Raw genomic sequence first — 21,904 nt, forward strand, 5'->3', positions numbered from 1 at the left:
GCTCAGAAACGTCTAGCCTCGGTAACCAGTTTTGCGGTAAGCCTGCGGTATTCCGTGCTGAGATGCTGACTGGAAAATTACACCCTAGTGGTTTATTGATGAAGAAACAACAGTGCAGCTTATGCTTATACATTTCCTCTTAGCACAGAGGAGTCCTATGTGTAAAACAAGACCTCTGGCAGTCACAGACCGACATATAAACCGTTCCATCTGCCCATAATGACACCCGATGTCATTCAACACCAACTGTCACATTTCACACCCACAAGATCGTCAGCCCACGTGACAGCAACGTGACAGCTCCCTGCACACCACTGCGGTGGACGTGACGGCAGGGTGACAGAGGTCGGTCACGCGCGTGGGTGGCAGCCCGGGAGCCCCGCCAGACCTCGGCCTGACATTGAAATCCCTGACGGTGAAGAGAGTCTGTCCTGTTCGTCGTGCTGCGCTCTGAATTGCGCTGACGGATGTGGGTTGAATTGAGTCAGTGGTCGTTGTGAAACAGTGACGAGCAAGTGGCATGTCGAGTTGATTTTACAGACCATTCGGTTTAACCTCGAATGCCTGAGTGTGGTGAATCGTCTCAAAAACGTTGACACTGTTGGAGAATCTGCGAACTTTTCGACCGGTATGCGCTGGCTTTTTAGCGAGTGATAGGCTGTCAGCAATCTTCGAGTCGTCGACTCTCCAGCACAGTGACAGCGGTTGATCGGAACAGCCGTGTACGTGTTACGACCACACCATGTCTCCCGGGTTACGCAGCGGTCTTCTCGCCATCACCCTCCTGTTTGCACTAAGTGCCGGCGCAGCGCCCCGCTGCAGTCTCCACATACCGTCCAGTCTACAGTCCTGCGTGGGGAAGCTTCTGCTCTCTGCGCGACCGACACTCAGGAGGCAGTCCTCGCAGAAGCTACCGGATATCTCTGGAGAAGTGTTCGGGGCGCCATGGAAAGTCACGGAGGTTCTGGTTAGCGGGGCGGCAGACTTCAGCGTCACGAAGGTGAAGGTGCGACCCGTGTCGAAGAAGAACACCACCCGCTTCAACGTCAGGTTCCAGATCCGGTGGCCGAAGCTGGCGGTTGGCATGAACGGGGTCGTCAGGGTGTGTGACGAGTTCATACAGCTAGGTCGCTGTGTCGATATCCACGGCCGTGCGAATCTGAAGGTCAAGAGAGCTCTTGGTGAAGTGTCCACCACCATGAATCTTGACGAGTTGAGGACCGGGGGGCTGAATATATCCGCTGAGGAGGCCAAGATAGGTGTCCTTTTCAGCGGCGTGGATTCGATGACGAAGCTCGACAACACGGGAGGTATTGAACTGGCTCAGTTCTGGTTCAAGGCGACACTGCTTACCAAGGACCTACTGCTGAGACTTTGGGAGAAACAGAAACCTGCGCTGACGAACATGACAACCAATCAGCTCAGACAATTGGTCACCTCCTATCTTCCTGCAAAGCTGAGGGAATCGGTACGACGGCCACCATCTGCAGGGCTGGGAAACAAGGCAAGGAGTTCACCGAGAGCAAAAGGGCGGCCCCCAAGGACCCTGACGGAGCGGCGCAGTCTAAGGAGAACGTCGCTTACGCCGCTGCTGGAGGGTGACAGCTTCGCCTCATCCCGGACCGAGACGCATTTTACCACGAAGATTCTGTAATGGATGTGTAGGCAGCTAAAGCGGCTGGTAACATGGGTAAGGATCCTAATACAACGCCTACTCAGTATTCATGTGTGTAGACTGAAGTGTACTTTAATAGTAAGGAGTAGCTTGTGGGTAACGCCCAAGGTCTCGAGAGTCGAAAATAATGTTGATCAAATTGTTGGGGGTGGCCAATTAACCCGCGCCCTGCTGGGGGTCCTGGATTTCCACGCCCTGCTGGGGGGGGGGGGGGTGTTTGAACACCCCCCCTTGTAACTCGGCTCCTGGGCCACGTAGCGATACGCGGAAGGCGGCGTTCGAAAGAGCGTAAAAAATAATGACGAAATCACTTCGGTCAATTTTTTGGTCAGGTCAAAGGTCAGGTCACCAGAGGTCATTAAAGGCAAAATTTCGCCGATTTCCAGGTCGAATGTCGACAATTTCCAAGAAGCCAACGCATAACTCGGGAACCAATAGAGCTACAGCGCCGCGGAAAAGCGCATTCGATAGCCCTTTTAACGCCCTTTCTGAGTAATTCTCTCAGATTTGACCTAACGTCAACGGTTTTGCCTGCAGGGGGCAAAAACTGCAAAAATAGCCGATTTTTTCGGAAACAGTTTTTCTGCAATTACTTTTGACCCAAGCCTTGTACGAGCTTACTTTCACCGGCATCGTGTTCCTCTCGTCAAGACGCATCGAATGAACTATAACTTGACCTTGAAAGGTCAAGTTGAAAATTTGACCTCAGGTCAAGGTCATGACCTGACCGGAAAGGGTCATGTTGCATATCAGTCGATCCGTATCGTCGAGCTGAACACATATAAGGCATTTTCATCGCTCTAGCATGCCTCTATCAAAAGTTATTTGCGAAAAACTGTTAGATGCCATTCGTGACCTAAGATGACCTCAGGGCATAAACAAGGGTCACGGACACCATTTTCATGTTCAGTGTGTCTAAACCACTTGCAATTCGGTGTTTGGGAGTGTTTATAATGTCTTTCGTCCAAAAGAGACGCATTTCAATTTTCTCCCATTGACTTATAATGGGGAGGTCGCAAAATTGACCTGACCTTAGGTCATCGATATCAAAATTCTGAGACATACATTTTGTACATGCTATTGCTCTTAGCAATCGCTGAAAGTTTCAAAGCGATCGGTCATTCGGTGTAGCTACGACAGACATTGAAACATTTTATGAGGTGAGGTCACTTTAAGTGACCTGGTGACCTGACCTTGAATGACCTTGGTCTGAAATTTTCACAACATGTGTAGAATTGATGTATGATAAGGTGTACCAAAAACGGCGGCGCTCCGCGCCGCCGTTTTTGAGATATTTGCGAAAAACCACAAGGGGGGGTGTTCAAACACCCCCCCCCAGCAGGGCGCGGGTTAAAATCGAGAAAGTTAGCACTAGTGGTTTATTTTACACACATGTCTGACACTTATTTTGGTGTTCTGATGAAGCACCAACGTATTATTTTCCAGTCGCTTGTTGATTGGTGACCAGATTGTTTTTTTTTTATTGGACAATGGATGAAAACACACTATAAAAAGACAGTCGCAGCACACAGCAGATCACTTGGAGAACTCCACCGGAAGGCGGTTCGATTAGCGTCCTTGCAGATCAGCAACGACGTTTTCAACATATATAGCGGTCGATAAAAAAAGACATTCAACTGACAGTAACAGCAACAGTGGAATAAATATACTATTAAATTAGGAACTACTCACTATTACAATTACACCCATACTCAATGATCAATGCTTGAGCCTTGTACCACTGGTGGTAACTTTATCCGCGCATTTATTTGCCGAAGAGTTTGATGTCAGGGAGATCCAGGTTCCCTTTGCTGAGCCCCGTTAGTAAAGACGGCAGCTTCTGAGACAGATCAACGACGAGCTCATTGAACCTGGCTTCCATCAGCTTCTCAATCTTGGCCTTGTTTCGCGCCCAGAATTTCTTGGCAAACTTGTTGGCGAAGCGGTCCAGTGGCTGCTTGACCATGCCGAGGATCCGACCGACGGCACCATCAAATTTGGGGTCGATATGAATGCCCGGTAGGCTGACCTTGATGTCCGTTTTCGAAGGACTTAGCTTGGGCTTTCCTGCAGCCAGTGATAAAGCCAGTGCTGTTGAAAGATGCACTGACGGTTGGATAAGTTTGACTGTTGCGTCACCGTGCGCATCAAAACACTGTCGGTGGAAGAAGATCTTCATACACTTGTGCGCCCGCACCTTTGCTTTGCCCACGACTTTGGGCCAAGAGACTCCCATGTTGACGGCGATCTTCGTACCCTTCAGGCGAACGTCCAGCTTTCCGATGGTGAATTCGGATAGACCGTTGATGTACACATCTTTCACTGACCACTTCAAACCCTTGTTTCCTCCGGAGTGGCTCTTAATATGGATCGGGTCGTACTTGCTCTTGAGGGCCGGTCGACTAGCCTCAATGATGTTTCTGACGCAGGCACTGAGAGAGGTCGGGCTGCTGAGGTCACAACCGGCGGGTGGACTTCGGGGTTTGGAGGTCGCTGAACAGGACAGCACCGTGAGCAGCAGCCACCATATGAAGCGTGTCATGGTGTCGAAACTCTGGGGAGAAGGGAGACACAGTCACTTTCCTCGTCTTGCGTCAGCCTCAAGCTTGGGAAGCCGTGCCTCACTCAGCCGCGTCTCTTGTTCCACAGAACGATCAGCTGAAGCAGAGGGTGTTCACTGCAGCTCGTCGGGTGCGAATGTCTGTCCTGAGTGACCCCGATGGCTAAGTAGTGCCGATTGCGTCACTGCGTCCAGTCATCACTCTCGTTTTCACGCAGTGGGCGACTATGTCAATTGGGTGACAGCTCTGCGTGCAGCTGACATTTAAATGTGTCACCGTCATGACCACAGGATGTGGGGGACGGAGAGGGGGAGTACACGTGTGACGCACAGGAGGGGCACCGGCGACCGTGACACCGCCCTGAATTTGCAGGTTAGTGGTATTTTATGTGAGCTCTGCGAAGGACGTGTGCTTCGATTTTACTGAATCGTTTCTTTGACAGGAGAAATGATTCACGGATAATGAACAGAAATGTCGTTTAATCTTAAACATAAGACAATGAAAATGTTCCTAGCGTTCACTCAGCCGCGAACTGCAATTTGACAAGTCTATGCCTTTGATCGATGCACACTTTGGTAACTCGTATTTTTCTTATATGTTTCCTTTTTGTTCTTAGTATAAACGGATAGATGCTGCTTCGGATTTTACTAAATGTTATCTTATACTACGCCCCCTCCCCCCATGAGTGCCCGACTCACTTTTCCGACTTTTTTCCGCAAAAGTTTTCAACTTATGGTACTCACGAGCACACCAGCCTGGTTTCTGTATTTGCCCAGGACACATCTTATATCACACGAATTTTATTTCAGGCTCAACATTCACATTTGAAGGTAGCATTTGCCTAAAGTGATGGCGTCTGAGGGAGACTACCCTCGAGTCACCTTCTCATTTTAACGGTCTTGCTCACTATCATGCACTTCATTTAACATCTCCCGTCACCATAAGACACTGCTTTTACGTCACACGCAGTACGCACTTCCGTCTTCCAACGTGCCCAACGAGCACAGTATCTGTGCATCACTGCAGTTGCCGCCACGTTTATCAGTTGGTTACTGATCCGCACTAATCGATATGTTCCAGCATCGGTTGTACCGTGGCCTCTTGTCTCAGTCCATTACTTTCTCTGGCTTCCTTGATCACTGACCACTAAGTTCACTATCAAAGCAAAGTCCACTATAGTTCAGTCACAGTCGATCCAAACCCAAATCGCAGAGTCCATAGCTAACCATTCTCATTATCAATACACTGGCTACTATGTCGTGCTGCTCGATTCCATCCCAATGCATTCCTCCTTTATGACCTGCTGTAACAACTCAAACCTGCTGCTAGCCACTCCACCCAGCCCCGATGCCACGATCTACTCGGGGTCCACAAACGACACAAAGATGTAGCGCGTGCCCTTGGTGGTCGGTAGCCCCTCGTGGTAGTGGGTCAGTCGGCCGGGGTGCATCAACATCCAGCCTCGCCGGCTCTCTGTAACCGAACAGTCCTGGCGGACGAACCGACAGCCGCCGCCCTGCCGGTCACACGGGGTCAGAGGAGGTCAACTGGGGTCAGAGAGAGAGAGAGAGTCACTAGGGGTCAGAGAAGGTCAACTGGGGTCAGAGAAGGTCAAATGGGGCCACGTCATGGGGTTACATGTGCCTCACAAGGTAACACGAGGTCATGCGGCGGGCCAAACGGGGTCAGAGAGGGTCACTAGGGGTCAGGCAGGGCCAGGCAGGGTGACAAGTGGTGACACGGGGTCATAAAGGTCGTCAGAGGCTAGCAACGGGTCAGACGACTTCACCAGGGGTCATGCACAAAACGGGGAACGGATAAAGTCACAGCGAGATCAGAGGGGACTCAACTGGGGTCAAAAGTGAGTGATCCTAAAACACAGAAGTGTCACATTGGTCTGCAAGGTCCATACAGAGTCACTATGGGCACATACGTTGACAGGGGCCCGGGTTTAACGGGGTCAGATAAAGAGGACCTACAGGGGCAGATGGGTCATTCGATGCCAGGTAGAAACGAATCAATTGGAGAGTAAAGTAAAGGATGGAAGATGAAACCATGCCATAAGTGCAGAAATCGGACTAGTGTTACTACGGTGGCCCGGTAAGGTCCAGGTGAAGCCTACGATAGAGGCCGGGCGTCCCAGCGGCAGACTGGCGCCGCGTCTCACCTCGTAGTCTTTGTGCGGCGTGTTGAGCGCGATGTTGATGGTGTAGGTGGATGCGTCGTGGTGCGGCTGCAGCGCCGGCTGCTCGTCAGGTCGGTAGCGCACCACGAAATTCAGATTGGCCTGAGGAGGCTGCGGGAAAGACGGGGGTGCACCGGTCAGCGACTACAGCGGGCGCCGGGCGGCGCACAGCGCCTCTGATGGTGGGAGCGTGAAACATAGGTTCACCAAACTATCTTGGACGGACGATAGCGTTTTATGGCTCTAGGCCACGAATGCAATGGCAGTTGTCATATCCGTCCTGATTCATGCTGGCGGTGAGCGGCTTGAGAATGCCTCTCATCATCAATATCTGCTCAATAATTCCCAAACAAGGAGAACAATCCGACGGATAACTTTTGTGGCCTAGCTAATTCTCATGTTTCAACGAGGGTAAGAGTTCTGTCCTACCGCCTTAAAAAATATTCCCCACAATTAACCCTCGCACGACCAGGCCATTTCTCATAACACGAACGACCAGGGGGGGGGGTTGTTACGACCTCCCCTGGCGTTTCGAAACGGAAGGTCGTAGAGCTTAGCGGAAAAAACCAACGGATTGCTCTCAACGAGATCTCGCGATTGGTGGTATATTTTTTGGTCCTAGGTCAACATTTGACCTACTTTTGACCGGTCAAAGGTCAAATTTTCGGAAAAATATACTTTGTTCAACTTTCGGCGGCGATTGCGGCATAACGGTGGGAGATATCGACTTGAAACCTTCACTATCGTGTTCCTTGATCAATTCTCTATCGTTTGGTATGTATTTCGTTTCCCTAGCTCTAAAAATGGCGCGTTGGGAGCGCCGGAAGTCGGTAAGGTCACAGTCGGCGGCAGAAATTCGAAAAATCAAAATTTAAATTTTTGAAATCTGATTGTATTTTTGGATTTGGGAGGTCCATTTGCTCCCTATAGAAGCTAATATTGCTGCATATTCCCATTGAGGTGACAAGAATTAGCAAAATAGTGGTTCGGGCGCTTTTCAAAAATAGTACCGGACGCTGTTCCTCTTGTGACGTCATAGCTCCGTGACCTGACCTGACCCGGTAAAATTTTTTATACCATATGATAGCCAATACTTGCCCCAACATGCATGGGAAGTTTCATCACGATCCATCAACCGATGTCCGTACCACCGGCAGGAAACCTCGGGCGTTGGCACTCAGTTTGTGAAAATCCGGCCGGAGGCTGTACCTCTTATGACGTCATAACTCCGTGACCTGACATGACCCGATCAATTTTTTTCGGCAAAAGATGCGCAAAGGTTGCCCCAGAGGGTATTGAAAATTTCAGCCCGCTACGACAAGCCGTTTAGCGTGCACTTCGAAAAAACCTCAGGGGGGGAGTTGATACAACCCCCCCCCCCCTAGGCGTTCTAGGGTTAAGAGGCCGATCGCTTACGAACAATTTAAAACATTCATTTCATACAAGCTTCTCATGTCTAGGACCTACGATAGACCGAAAGGCAGCACCTATCAGCCGGTGACCCTTATATCGATCTGTTCGTCCCGTATTCGAACGGGACGTTCGCAATCGTTCAGTCAACCTACTGCCCTCTGCCAACTTACATCGGAGTCGTATCCCATGAAAACGCGTTTCTGTACGGGCTGGACGTACTCTCGCAGAAACTGGTGCCACTCGAGGTCAAAGTTGATCTGCTTCATGTGAATGTCGCGGGTTGGGACGCTTTCGTAGCCGCCCTCAATACGCGAGTCCTGTGTAGCAAAAAAGGCACGGTTCATGACTGAAAACATATGGACGTTGATCTTACACCCGTTCCAGCTGGATATGACGAAAATGGGACTATTGAATATTGTTGACTGCTGACTTTCTTCCAACTGATTAGACAGCAGCCTTGGCATACACATTGTAGGTACACAGTAGCTACACCGGCTATACGTACACACAAGAGATGTCAATCGGATACCAACTTTTTGCTATACCGATACCAAACCGATACCATCCGATACCAACTCGGTATTTGGTATTTCAATCCTACCGTGTTTGGTATTTTGTTGGTATCATGAACCCTCGCTAATGTTTGAGAGGCTAAGAAATCGGTAAAATGTTGGTATTTTCCTCATGTTCCCAAGTTGGTTTAGTTTCGGTATTTCTCCACGGTTTTGGTTGGTATTTGGTTTGGTAGGTATCAGTATTCCGATTTTCCGTAATTGACATCACTAGTACACACATTACGCTCATGCTGCCTTTGTGACAGTAAGTACTACGATGCAGGCGAAAAAACCAATAAGGTAACTTCTAACTGCGGAAGTTACCAAGTGCCCTGTCATTGGTGTTGATAAGGTGACAAGTCAACTAACTGCACAGTTACGATAAATGATAACAATAACAGGTCAAATGTATATTGAAACACACACAGCTTTCGGTATGAAAATACCGTTACTGTGTTAAACAGAAATGATGATTTTTCCTTCCGTCCTTATTTCTGTTTAACACTGTGATCAAGGTATTTTCATACCGAAAGCTTTGTGTGTTTCAATATAAATTTGACCTGAGGCCAGTTTTACCAACAGAAAAATAGCCGTCTGCCGGAATTGTTTGCCTTATGACCGCTTCACATACAAAGCGTAAATACAATGGGCATGTAAGCGGATAGGGCTTTACCGTTTACGTTCCGTATGTATAGCGGTCTTTAGGCAAACAATTCCGGCAGACAGCTATTTTCCGGTGGTAAAACTGGCCTCTGTTATTGTTATCATTTATCCTAACTGTCTTGGATTTTTCGTATATCGTTGAGAGCTGCTGCGAGGAGCATGATAAATGTAGGAAGTATCATTAGAATATATGACCTTCTCCTCGGAAAATGACCAAATGAATGAAAATGATTATTTATTGATGAATTGATGATATTTCGGTCACAGACCTTCGTCTAAATCGAATTTGTTAAATCGTACAAGGCAAAAGTAGCGAGTCTCGCTACTTTTGCCTTGTAACTCAGCCAACTCTTCCCTGCGCTCACGTTCGACAAGGCGGGACACTGATCTGTCTCTCCCACGCGTGAGACTGAGGACCGATGAGCAGGGAGAGGCGACGCCTGCTCTACAGCATAGCTCAGTTATATAACAGTCTGTCTCATGACTTCGGAAATCTCTCTCTGGGAAGTTTTTAACGCTCTGTTTCCGAGTTGTGTCTGTGTTCTTAACGATTAATGTGTGATATAGGGTAGTGAGCCTAAAATGAGTATACGCAAAAAATGAGTATAGTTTTGGAAAATGTGCATTACGCCAAAGTTATTTTGAACAAAAATAAGAAAAAAATACACAGTGCGTCCGAAGGTCTACTGCAACAGTTGCAAATACGTCCATCGCCAAATGTCAAGCGACTTTGGTCTGAAAAATGATTGAATGCTTTTTTCAAAAATGTCACAAAAAGTACACGCTAAAAAGTGAAGCCTGGTGACAATATGTGCACTGCTGAAATAATTTTACCTTTTCAGCTGTTTGTCTCATGCACTGAGCTTGCTGGCAGCCGTAAAAAATAATCGAAAATTCGAAAGCGTAATGCAAAAATTTTAGCATTTGTAAATTTCTATAAAATGAGTATAGTTCCACAAAGTGTTGCAAAAAATGAGTATAGTATGAAAAGTGTGAATTTGAGCATGGCTACTCCACCGCCTGCTAAATATCGCCCCCAAAGACATTTCCGGGATTATTTTGGTTATGATTACGATCTACCGGCCATCTTCGATGGCCACAATGACTGACGCTGCAGCGTATTTGTAAGCGCGATACGGTAAGCGTTGGAACTCGTTTCGGTCGATTCTCATTTGCTTGAGCTTCAGTCACCGATCTTTTTTTTGTTTTTCATTTTCCTTTATTTTCTATTATTATTTTATTTTTTTATAGTTAAGCGGTGACATTAATTGCTTTATCTACTCCTGGCCATTTTGGCGAAATACCGTACAACCGGATGTGACGTCATGTGATCTGCGACCACCAGTGCCCTCTCCACCAATCGGGAGTCACCGGAAATGGCACTGTGACCTGTCACGTGACCAGCACCGGCTCGACCAATCAGGAGGCGTTTCCGGCGACAGAGATGACTCCGAGGGTCGGCTGAGCTTTTCGCGTCCTTTTTGCACTGATCGTCGTCTCGTGCGCGTGTCCTGCTGGCATACGGCAAAAACTGGTGAGTTTTGAATGGCATTAGTCTTGGATTCTCCTTCATTGATAATTTGTTGTGTATTGCTTACAATCTGATTTCAACTTAAAAAAAATATCAGGTAATCATTCTGGTTTGTAGCGGTTCGCAATTTAGTATGCCCTCAGAACTCTTGATATATTGGGTAATGTTTGGTCATACGGGACCTGCTGAAGGACCTGCCGACCTGAGCTGCGGGCCTCTGCCTGCCGAGTATCGTCGTCATTGATTCAAAAGCACTGGTGTAAACGCGCACATTCCTGGCACGAATTATTAAACAATGACCTCTTTTTTTGTCAGGTGGCACCAATCGTCATGCCGAAATACACGGAGGAAGATCTGGGCAGAGCGAAGAAGCTCGTCGCGGATGGATTCACCGTCTACAAGGCAGCCAAGGACACTGGCGTGCCGTACGAGACGCTCCGCCGTCACATCTTCGGCATCAACGTCACCGGCTCCACTGGCTCTGGGCGACCGACGGTGCTGACGAGGACCGAAGAGGACAAGCTGGTGGAAATCCTCGCTTACCTCGCCCGCCAAGCATTTCCACTGGACACCAGTGACATCTGCGATCTGGTCCAGCAGTTCCTGAACAACCTCGGCAGAGAGACGCAGTGGAAGGACAACAGGCCCACCCGCTTCTGGCTGTCACGTTTCAAGGCTCGTCACGCCGGTGTCCTCGCGTCGCGCCAACCGGAGATCCTCACCATCACTCGTGCCAAGTCTCTGACAGAGGAAGTGGTTGGCGCCTTCTTCTCCATGTACAACGGGGTGCTCGTCGACCTGGGACTCGAGGACAAGCCGGACAACATCTACAACCTCGATGAGACGGGACTCTCGACCGATCCGCGCTCGACAAGGGTCATCGTCCCCAGCAAGTCCCGTGACGCCTACCTGAAGACGGCCAGCTGTGGTAAGGCGACATACAGCGTCCTCTTCTGCGTGAACGCCACTGGAAACTACTTCCCACCCTTCGTCGTCTACAAGGCCAAACGTGAGCCCTTTGACTCGTGGATGCGTGGCGGACCGCCAGGAACGGCCTATGGGACGACACCGTCAGGCTGGATGGAGGGCAACATATTTGAGAGCTGGTTCCAGACCATCTTCGTCCCAGAGATCACCAAGAAGCATGATGGTCAGCCCACAGTGCTCGTCTATGACGGTCACGGATCCCACATGACGTATCGGACAGCAGCGCTTGCGAAGGACAACAACATCACGGTGGTATGTCTTCCGCCACACACCAGTCACGCCACCCAGCCTCTCGACGTCGCCGTGTTCAAGCCGGTCAAGGTCGCCTGGGCGCAAATCCTGAAGCGGTGGCAGCGTGAGTCACGACTCGTCGCTGTCGACAAGTCGGTGTTCCCGACTCTCATCTCCCAGCTGTGGAAGGAACTGGATCCGGTCCACGCCGTGGCCGGATTCCGCGGCTCGGGTCTGTTCCCAGTCGACGCTGAGAAGGTTCGCAGCCGGATGGTGGGACCCGGGAGCACGTCACGTGATGACATCCCGTCACCTGATGAGGCGCTCCAGGATGCTGTGCTCAGTGTTCTCAGTCCGGAACAGTCAAGTGAGACGAAGGCGGCCCTGGCCAACAAGACGAAACGCCGCAGCCGAGTTCAAAACAAGAGCGGCGAGGTCTTGACGTCAGAGTCTTCTCTGCAGAGGCTCGAGCTGGAGGCGGCGAAGCGCGCAGAGAAAGGGAAGAAGTCTCCGTCGTCACAGCAGGACAGGAAACTCTCCAAGAAACGCGAAGAGAAGGGAAAGAAGCGGTCTTCGTCGCACAAGATCGAGAAGCCATCCGCGAAGCGAAAAGTGACCAAACTGACGACTCGATCGAAGTAGAGGGGGTAAAGCTCACGCAGGCTTTTGGAAATGTGGCGGTGCCCGTTCGCCACGCCACTGTGACCGTGGTTGGTGTTGTGGCCATTGTCGGTTGTGTTTGTTGTTGTCTGCTCAAGTCATCTATGTGTCTTAATAAATTGAAACGACCGGTAATACATTTTCTTGATTTTTTTTACATTTCAATACTTATATTGTTAGCAACACCGATTTCATATCCACGTTCCAGGCGAATTTCAGCGTCGCAAATCCAGCAGATTAGGCACAATAGAGCGTTGAAACAACTGTACTCATTTTTTGCGAAGGAGCAAAAAAATGAGTATAGCCGACATTGGTCAGAAGATGCAATTATTACAGAACAACCGCTCGTCTGACACCGTTGTGCCACATAGGACGTCGTAGTCAGAACACGTAATGTCAATGTCCCATATAGCCATTATTCACACCCTTTCTGGTTTTGAATATATTTAACTGATAATGTAAAACTATACTCATTTTAGGCTCACTACCCTACGGTTTGCTTGCTGCGTAATGAGACTTCCGAGTGCATCTTAACGTGTTTTCCCTTTTAACTATGACGCGATAGTCGGAATAACTATTTTTACTGTGGAGAGTGTTTTAACTGTCAAATACAAATACAAATTAGTTAATCCATATAGGGTGAGCAGTTCCGTGGTTTCGATTATCACCTAACAGAAGTGCCTCATTCCTCACCTCGTGTGTACCGGAGGACCACTGCCCAAAGTCCTCCATCGTGTCGATGAGCTCCTGACAGAAGCGTTCGGTGATCATCGGCACCCAGAATACATCCTGGCACGGCTGAAAAAAAAAAAAACGGAAAACGGTGAAACGTGTAGCAGCATATGCCACTCAAACAGATACACGGCCAAAATAATAGCAAACATTGAATAACACCCATCCCCATAACACTGAACTTGTATCATCCATGACAAAGACAATATGTAATCACAGCATTTCACACTGAATATCTTTCAGATCAGCTTTTCCAACATGCTATTTTTTCAGTGTGTCCATCTGTTTGGCCTTGTCTGTGCAGCCTCTCTTGAAAGAACCGATGTACGGTGCGGCGGTGCCGTCAAGCCCGACCGAGGGAGGACTGCTAAATTTGAGTCACCGAAACCTATAATGACGTGGGTATAGATGAGGATGTCGGGGAGCTAGGGGAGGCAGAGAGGGCCAAGCCGATTTTAGTCGTCCGGTACTTCCCTTTCCAGTGTATCGGTACTTTCAAGAGACTAAACGACTGCTGCCACCGTAACGACTACCCTTCCTCCGTCATATCAGACTGGTGCTGGAATGGCAACCATACCAGCATCAGAAGTCAGAACCCCACCTCCACCACAAGTCTCAGCCTCACCTCTGCGACGGGCAGGCTCTCGTCGAGCGCCTTGGAGTAGTTCTCGTGGATGTATCGTCGCTCCCAGTCCCAGCGATTGGCGAATATCTGCCACATCTCGCTGTGCAGTCGGGATGTGTCGAAACCAGCCGGGTCCACCAGGTGCCCGAAGTCGATACGGTTCGACAGCAGCATAAATTTACCCTGTGTGGGGAGCGAACAAATGGTATGTAGCGGCGAATAATATTTTGTGGGTTACGTTTACGAAAAAGCTAGCTAAAGTTCGACCAGTGCAGCTAAATTCGGCCGCTTACGATTAAAATGACTATGCAATAAAGCTCAGTTTTTATTCTTTTTAATCATATCTTTGCAATTGGCTGGCATCAAATAAAATAAATATGCACTAGCTGGACAAAGTTTCCCTTGCAATGCGAGATAACTGGTTAGATTCATTTCTGATAATTACCACAGTAAGAAGCAAGGCTAGAAAAAACACGTTGACTACATACCGCCTGACGCATGGTCGAGCTGAACACTTCATGCACATCTGTCTGTTTTCCGTCGCTGAAGTCCGGTCGGGTATTTTTATTTTCCAACACGGCCCTTTTCACCAGGTAGCATTCTGAGATGTAGGGCATGTTCCAGAGACCCCTGCAACGACACGGTTAGATGTTACCGCGTGTGAACCGTGACTCACGGCTTTGTTTTAGATGCGATACGATCATGCTAGGTGTTTTTATTTGACTTGGACCGTTGATTATGTTTTGGAGCGTGGTGCTTTGCTCCGTAAGACTGCCAACTCCTGAGGTTTGGTGTGGCATGCTGCGATCTACTGACTTAAACGCGACTTTGCTTTTGTAGAAACAAACTTCTATGCTGACTGTTATAAGTCCTTGTTGAATGTTCTAGTCTTATCCCGACTGGTCATAGGCGTCCTAAGAAGTGTTCACTGTTTAGGATGTGGTTTAGCTCATTCAACTTACTTTCTCTTGTTTGTTACAATGGTTTTGTACTCTGATGAGATATCGTTGGGGTTGTTTCTGTCTACCGAAAGCTCAATCTTGAAGTTGGCCCAGAACGAGTAGGGGCGTATCAGCATCGGCGCAACGATGTCCCTGGAAATGAGAGAACAAGGGTAAGCGTGAAGCATAACTGCAAGAACGTGCAGAAATCTTAAAATTGAAAATAGGTAATGCCGTCTACGTTGGAAACATGTTGTACATGCATTTTGTAATTTCCGTACCTGTTTTGTTCAATGAGCAGCTTTAGAGCGTGGGGGTTGTTCAGGTGTGCGGTAGAATCAACGAACATGAAGAACTCTGCTTTTCCCTTCATGCCCGCTTCACTGAAAAAGCCATAGGAAGGTGAGAGCTGCATTTAGGAAGGTAAGGGTAAACAACGCACAAGAGCCATCATCATGAAAACCCCACATCGTTTACCATCTTTGATAAAACGTCTCACAATCAGTTGTCGAATTCATGTTTCGGTTTTTCACTGACAAACTTACATGGTCTGTTCCCTGGCCGCCATTTTGCTGATCTTCTCTTCCGGACCAAGCAACTTCACGGACGCGTAAATCCCGCTGCCGTGCTCGACGAAGTCGGCCGCCATCTTATCATGGAAAGGCGCCGCGTTGTAGACAAGAAGGTCGATCTTGCTCTTGGGGTAGTTGAGCTTCCAGATGTTGTTGAAGAACTCCTCAAGGAAGGGAGTCGGCTGATCGATGAACACAGCCAGCAGAACGCGGGGGAAGGTATCCGTCTGGAGGCAGAACATGGATGACTTGACGTCAGAAGGACGGCGAAAGCATGGGCGGACGCCGCCGGGACTTGTACTTAGCAGGCGTGATCAGGGCTTCTTCTGCGTCGGCTAATTATGGCACATATTGCCGGCCTAGTTGCGATTGTGCACTAAGAAAGAAAATGAATTGATTGACGGCTATGCTAAGACGTAAAACTATATGGTGTCGGTGTGCCTAGTTCCCAGGCCCTTGTCAAGTTTTTATACAGCAAGCAATCCAAATCCAATTATTATTGGTAATTCTTCATAAAGAACTCGCCGTTGCCGAGATGTGCCAAGGCTGTTCTCTCGACCCCGGTCGCGGCTCACCTTGTCACCCAGCTCCTTCTGACCGTCCCAGCAGGTGCGACAGCCCTCTCGCGGATCCCACACACCGGCCAGGTAGTTGCCCAGGGTGTCCAGGTGTTGTTTGGAGGCGCCGCTGCCCAGAGCCACCAGAGGGACCGTGCTCAGTGGCACGTTTTGCAGGAATGCCTGCCGACCCTTGAAGCGCACCACCACCTCTTCTGCGGAGAGATAGATAGGACGGTAATGATCAGCAGAGACGGCCTCAGTGAGTGGTAGGGGAGATAGCTGACACTCGGCTATGCTTCTTTTTTACCAATCTAGGCATAGTGAAACTGTAAAAAAAAAAACAAGGCGTAGCGTTCGATATACACTTACTAGGTAAGACGTTTGAACAAATTGTTTTAAAAAAAGGGAGAAATAGCACAAAACTTGCTTTGCTGATGATGGTCTCGTGCTTTGACTCGTGTTCAAGAACAGCCCTATGATGTTGATCATGTTTTGAACGCTATAGGTATGTTTTTTTGTGGTACGTTTTACGGATGACCACACGATGTAAAGAAGGAATAAATACAATATACATATATACAATACAATATAATATACAATATACAATATACAATATAATATATACAATATATGTACGTGTCCATTGTCAATGTAATATGTCACGTGAATAGGTAATAGGTGTCCATTGACTCGGACCAATGCAAGGCATGCTCTCCGTCGGGTCTCACGAGCCTACCTTCGGCCCCCTCGAGGTTCTGCAGCAGTTCAGCAGCGTTGTCGATGCGCACCCCGTACTTCTCCCTCCGCTTCTCGTCCAGGAACAGTTTCGTGAAGGCCAGCTGGTCGCCTCCGTCCTTCAGGAGGGTCTCGTCCGACAGGAGGGCCACCAGGTCCGGGCCGTAACCAATAAACGCTGAAAATACAAACAAGACGCTGAGTGCTTGAATAATGGAAATAAATGCGTTGGGTCTGTCTCTCGCTGATTTTGTTCACCAAATAAAAACAAATAATTGTCATGCAAGATATCACACATATAACAATATGAAATTGGGGAGCTGTTTAATTCATAGGGGTCTCTTCTGAATTGTCAGATCGATTACGAACATGTGCCAAGTTTGTACATACAGTGTCAGCGTCACATTCCCCACAGCAATCTAAAACAGCAAATCAGCAGTTCTTCGTTTATATCTTATAATGAACGGATTGCTTTGCATTTTGCAGCGTATCATTTGCAGCAGTAGGTGATAGCGTCACGCCAGAGATGTTACGAGCCGAATAATATTCACATCTGCTTTCCACCGACTCCGCATTCAAATTGTATTCGCTCGATGCCTCTAAAAGTCTAAAGCCCCCTGTTACCTACCATTCGAGTTGAGGAACCGGTACCCCGGGCCGACCGGGTACTCGCTGGCCAGTTTTTCGTCGGGTCGACATTTCACATCAGCCACGAATACTACGCGTCCCTTCTGCTGCTCAAACTCGGCCTGTAGCTCTCCGGCGGCAGCAGCCACGATGACGTCAGAAGTGGGCACGCGCAGAACGAGCACCAAACGCCGAGGGGAGACAGCTGACTGCTCCAGCTGAGCCCGCAGGCGAGTGACCTCTTGAACTTGAGCGCCGCTGTCAGCTGACTCGCCGGCCGGTAAGGCGATGACCTGGGGACGGGGGGGGGGGCATTGTCATGGGCAGTGATTCGTTGCGTAAAAACTCGTCAGGTGACATTGTCTGCTGAGTTTTTAGTGCAGCCGTACCGGCAGCTGACATTTTGCGGTCTCTGTGTGTACTGGAATGCCGGTTTTATTGCGGTTTTTATTTGTTTGATGCTGACGCTGCTGGTTGTAAAACAGTCGGATGCTTCACGTCTTCTTGACCAGGATAAAAGCAGCTCACAAACGCGTGCAATTATTATTAACGTGTCGTTACAAATTTTGTCACCCTCTCGCCAGCTAGACCCAATTGAGGAATTAACACCAGCCTTTTCATAAAATGATAGCAAATAGGTACTTACATAAATTTGGTATGATGGAGGCCAATACACCCGACGTCCAACAAGAGCTGTCCTATGTTATAATAGGAGAAAATCCGCGCCGGCCGGAGAGGGGGAGGGTTGAACACCCCCGCAGTTTTTCGCACATATCTCAAAACGGCGCGGCTCGGAGTGCCGCTGTTTTGGCACAACTTTTCGCACATCTTCTGTGCACGTGAAGATTTCCGACTTTATTGAGACGCTGGTATCAGTATACCTTTTTATTTTTTAACTAGACATTTTTTCCCAACAGAAGTGATACAAGATTAGGCATGCCTGAGGCTGTTTTTACTTGACCTTTACTTGGAGACATTGAGTATATGAAAAGCCAAAGCTGAAAGTATTCACTTACCTCTGCCTCTGCTGCTTTGGCTGATCGGAGAAACCTGTCGTGCCCGTCGGCGGTACCTTCCTTAGTTGTGACTATTACCAGTCCTGTGAACAGAAACTTTATTTTAAACGGAAAGTAAGATTAAAAAACATTTGTTTGACATTGTACTGCTGCGTTGAGCCTTTTCGGTCTAACTGGACAATTTTTAGTTCAAAGGATATTAGGGACTAGGGGAGACATTGCATTGGTCTGGATGGCCATCCTGGTGCTCCACCAAGGCTGAGTCCGTCTCGATGGACAGACCACTCTCAGCCCCGCTAACGGTTACCCCATCGCACTAGAACATGCTCCTGGGGAGTCTCTCACGTTGGATGAAGCCGTGACTGTCCAGCCTGGAACGGGGTTCGGATTTCGAGGAGAATAGGTTTGTATCTTGAGGATATATCAAAGGGCTCAGAGGATTGAAAATGAACCAGAATTCAGATAGTCATGTGCGCTGAGCAGAGGCGCATCTGTTTTTTTTTTTATAGCCACTGTCGACAATTTTTCAATTGAAAGTAGTGATATTTTGCAGCGACGCATCATCAGCCTTTGAAAAAAAATAAATCCAGTTGTCTGTGAAACTACAGACGTAGATAGAGAAGGAGCGGGTCCATGGCCCCTAGTATGTTCGGCAAAAGATCATTTGAAGTGTTTATTTGTATTCACTGTACGATTAAAATAAATAAGCTAGATGATTGGAGCGACAAACTTACGAGGAGCCTTGCAATGAATGATAGGCAGTTCCATAAAGTGAGATCCAAGTTTCACTGCCCTCCAACAAGTTATTTCATTTCATTGAGAGCGTAAACGTATTTTTTATTTGATGTCTTCTACAAAGGACGTAAAAACCTAAAGCTGTACTTACATCGTCGAATGTCAAATACAAATTTATCCTGCGACGGACTGAGACACAGCATTACAATTTACAGACAAGATAAGTGACACTTAGATGACCAGTTAGCTCGTCAGCTTACCAGCCCGGACAAATTTAATGGGTGGTTTTATCACGTGACTGGAAGCGAGCAGCGTTAAACAAACACCTTCCCTGGCTTACATAAACGCACCCATGTCACCAGCATTATCCTCGTGTCACGTACAATCTGAGCTTGCTCCGTGAACCATGAACGACCAGTGACCTCTTTATCTGATTTACTCGCACACTCGTTGTCAGTAGCGGCTCAGGCATTTCCTCAGCCCGAGATCGTGAGGGTTTTGTTCCGCATAGCTTCACACATTGACCGTGCCGGCTACAGTGAGTCGGCAGCGGAAAAACCGGTGTGTCCGGTGCTGACTGGGTGGCGGGGGTGAGTGACCTGACCCGACCGGCCGGCGGACGGGTCAGACCGGTAAGAACAGTCACGTGACGTCGCATCGCTTCGCACCGAATGTCAGAAAAGTGACAGGGGTCCATTGGTGACTAACCAGAAAAAAAAGAGAACCAGTAGGTCATGAGAGATCGCAGGTTGCTTTCGCCGGATGGCAGAGGAATTACATGAATCATCTGGTGATAGACGAGGAGGGAAGGCTCATTTGGTGGCCAATGAGTAAAGGACGGTTATTTGGTGATAGAAGAGAAGCACTGCAGCTCATTTGGTGACAGAGGAGAGTACAGATTACCCGAAACTCGGCCAGGGAATGGGTATTATTTGGAATAAGGAAACGGAATGAGGCTGTTAGAAAGGTAAGAAAGGAGCGCGGTCATGTGACAGATTGGTCACGTGAAAGCGGGGAGCTGCAGAGCTTATCGATCGAGAGGAACAGCAAGACCAGGGGCCGTATTCACGTCGACTTCGTAAGTCGATTTTCTTTCGTAAGTATAATTTGGTATTCACGTCGACACTGCTTAAGTTTTTATCGACGGAGTTCACGTGATTAAAAAAATTTACTTAAGAAGTAGGTCAAACTTAAGAAAATTCTTACGAAAACCATCGACGTGAATATGGCCCCAGATGTTCAGTTGATAGAGAAAACAACTGCTCAGAATATCAGTTGTTTCCTGCTTATAACAAATCAACTACCCTGCTGTTCAGCGATGGAGAAAACGCGAGCATCTTACTCTTAACAAGCAAAATAAAAGTTGTTTGATGCGATCGTATTCAGTGGAAAAAATATAATTGAAAAAATCGGCGAAAACAGCATTGCCTTGAAACTACATCTAATCACAAACGACATAGGTATGAAACCAAAATGAGACCACTGCTACTTTAAGGCTAATGCCTCTAGTTTATTGGAAACCAATTCATTGAGTTTGTACTAAAAAAAATGAGTTTCTACCCAAAAATCGACCCGTCTAACATCAAGATGAGAGTTAGCATCAATTTAGCATCAAGATGAAGACGTTAGCACTGGCAAAAGCGACCATTCAATACATTCAACGTTAGCACTGCAACAGATAGTCAGCAGGCAGCAGGCACTGCAGCATATAAAGCACACGTCATGGCATTACGGTTGGAGTTTAATTGGATGTTGTTCGCAATTACTGGCGTTTTGCTTACCTTCATCCTTGTTGTTCTCCTCAGCTGCTGAGCATGCCGCCAGTATCAGCAGCGCCGTGCAGCACCGTCGAAACATTTTTAAAGTTCTTGGACACTCCCCACGTCCGCCCGTCTCCTCCCTTCGTCACTTATCTTCTGTCTCACCCTGATCTGAGCGGCCGCCTTGAGAGCCGGCACTGCTAAGCCTCCGTTCCCTGACGCTAACCGAGTCTCCACCACCCCTGTCGTTCCAACACTCTCGTCGCCAACTACAGTCTGCCCTGCGCACCCGACCCCTCTCCCTCCTCGACTGTGTCTCCGTCGGCCCGGCGCCGCTCCGGTCCGGTGCTCCGGACACCACCTCACAGTCTGGTCTAACCGGAACGCTGGCCAAACCGGAACGCTACAAACCGGAACGCAAAAACCGGAACGCTAAAAACCGGAACGCGGATCGTGCAGCGAGAGGAGCGGTGTCGGTGGAATGTTTTGGACACGACGGTGAGGAGCAGGGAGGGGAAGCGGTCAGCTCCCGGGGAGCAGGAGGAATGCGCAGGGGGGACGGAGTGTGGAGGGGTGAATCTATGGGGAAGTGACGTATACGAGTATGGGTGAATAAGTGAGGTGCCATTTCATGGCGCACCAGCCGGTGGTCAAGCCAATCTTATCAGTCAATATTTCCCTTATCTTCTCATTTCGAGGCTCTAAAGTGGTTTCATTGAACTGAATGTCAATGCCTTAATCCAACAAAGGGTGGACCTACACGTAAACCCACTCTTCAATGGATGGGGTGGCGTGTGGCGACCCTTGTCTGTCATGAATATTGGGTAAGGTGGTCCGGTGGCGCCGTGCGATAAAATGTTCTGCGAGATAACATCTATCGAACGGAGTGTGCACTGTGCAGTGTGCACGTTACATCACGACGCTTCAAATGAATCAACTGGTGATCTAATAACGAGTGAAATGATAAGCAGGTGACCAACGCCGAGTAAAACAATGAGCATGTGACTAATGAAGCTGATCTGGCCAATGGACATGTGCAACGGCACCGATTGAATAGAAATGCAACAATAAGCACGCATGCCGATGACGTGTTCAAATAACGAGACGGAAAGACGATGATGTGTGCAGGAACTAAGCGTAA

At 48.4% G+C, this 21,904-nt stretch overlaps 2 protein-coding genes across 2 annotated transcripts; one reads left to right on the forward strand and one right to left on the reverse strand.

Moving 5' to 3' along the window:
- Positions 1-5,023: 5,023 nt before the first annotated feature.
- Positions 5,024-21,139, reverse strand: LOC122365834 (multifunctional procollagen lysine hydroxylase and glycosyltransferase LH3-like). Its single transcript, XM_043337411.1, has 14 exons — positions 20,785-21,139; positions 18,269-18,351; positions 17,254-17,545; positions 16,627-16,803; positions 15,906-16,102; positions 15,304-15,557; positions 15,040-15,141; positions 14,780-14,911; positions 14,306-14,447; positions 13,818-14,000; positions 13,154-13,258; positions 8,005-8,151; positions 6,404-6,532; positions 5,024-5,752 (listed from the first exon to the last, which is right to left on the reverse strand). Exons 1-14 carry the CDS (start codon positions 20,858-20,860, stop codon positions 5,594-5,596), a joined length of 2,178 nt encoding a protein of 725 aa, XP_043193346.1. The 5' UTR covers positions 20,861-21,139; the 3' UTR covers positions 5,024-5,593.
- On the forward strand, positions 9,719-12,704 carry LOC122365835 (MFS-type transporter clz9-like). The gene is made up of 2 exons (XM_043337412.1): positions 9,719-10,585; positions 10,898-12,704. The coding sequence occupies exon 2, from the start codon at positions 10,913-10,915 to the stop codon at positions 12,440-12,442; it is 1,530 nt and encodes a 509-aa protein (XP_043193347.1). The 5' UTR covers positions 9,719-10,585; positions 10,898-10,912; the 3' UTR covers positions 12,443-12,704.
- Positions 21,140-21,904: the final 765 nt, after the last annotated feature.

Source organism: Amphibalanus amphitrite, unplaced genomic scaffold, assembly GCF_019059575.1.
Source record: "Amphibalanus amphitrite isolate SeventyFive unplaced genomic scaffold, NRLGWU_Aamphi_draft 000766F_arrow, whole genome shotgun sequence".
Taxonomy (NCBI): domain Eukaryota; kingdom Metazoa; phylum Arthropoda; class Thecostraca; order Balanomorpha; family Balanidae; genus Amphibalanus; species Amphibalanus amphitrite.

Excerpts from the sequence above, each read along its gene's own strand:
- LOC122365835 (XM_043337412.1), top strand. The coding sequence starts at position 10,913 with ATGCCGAAATACACGGAGGAAGATCTGGGCAGAGCGAAGAAGCTCGTC.
- LOC122365834 (XM_043337411.1), bottom strand. The coding sequence starts at position 20,860 with ATGTTTCGACGGTGCTGCACGGCGCTGCTGATACTGGCGGCATGCTCA. Across the intron at positions 15,558-15,905 it reads AGAAGGAGCTGGGTGACAAG|ACGGATACCTTCCCCCGCGT; the intron begins GTGAGCCGCGAC and ends TTCTGCCTCCAG. Across the intron at positions 13,259-13,817 it reads AGAGCCTGCCCGTCGCAGAG|CCGTGCCAGGATGTATTCTG; the intron begins GTGAGGCTGAGA and ends TTTTTTTTTCAG.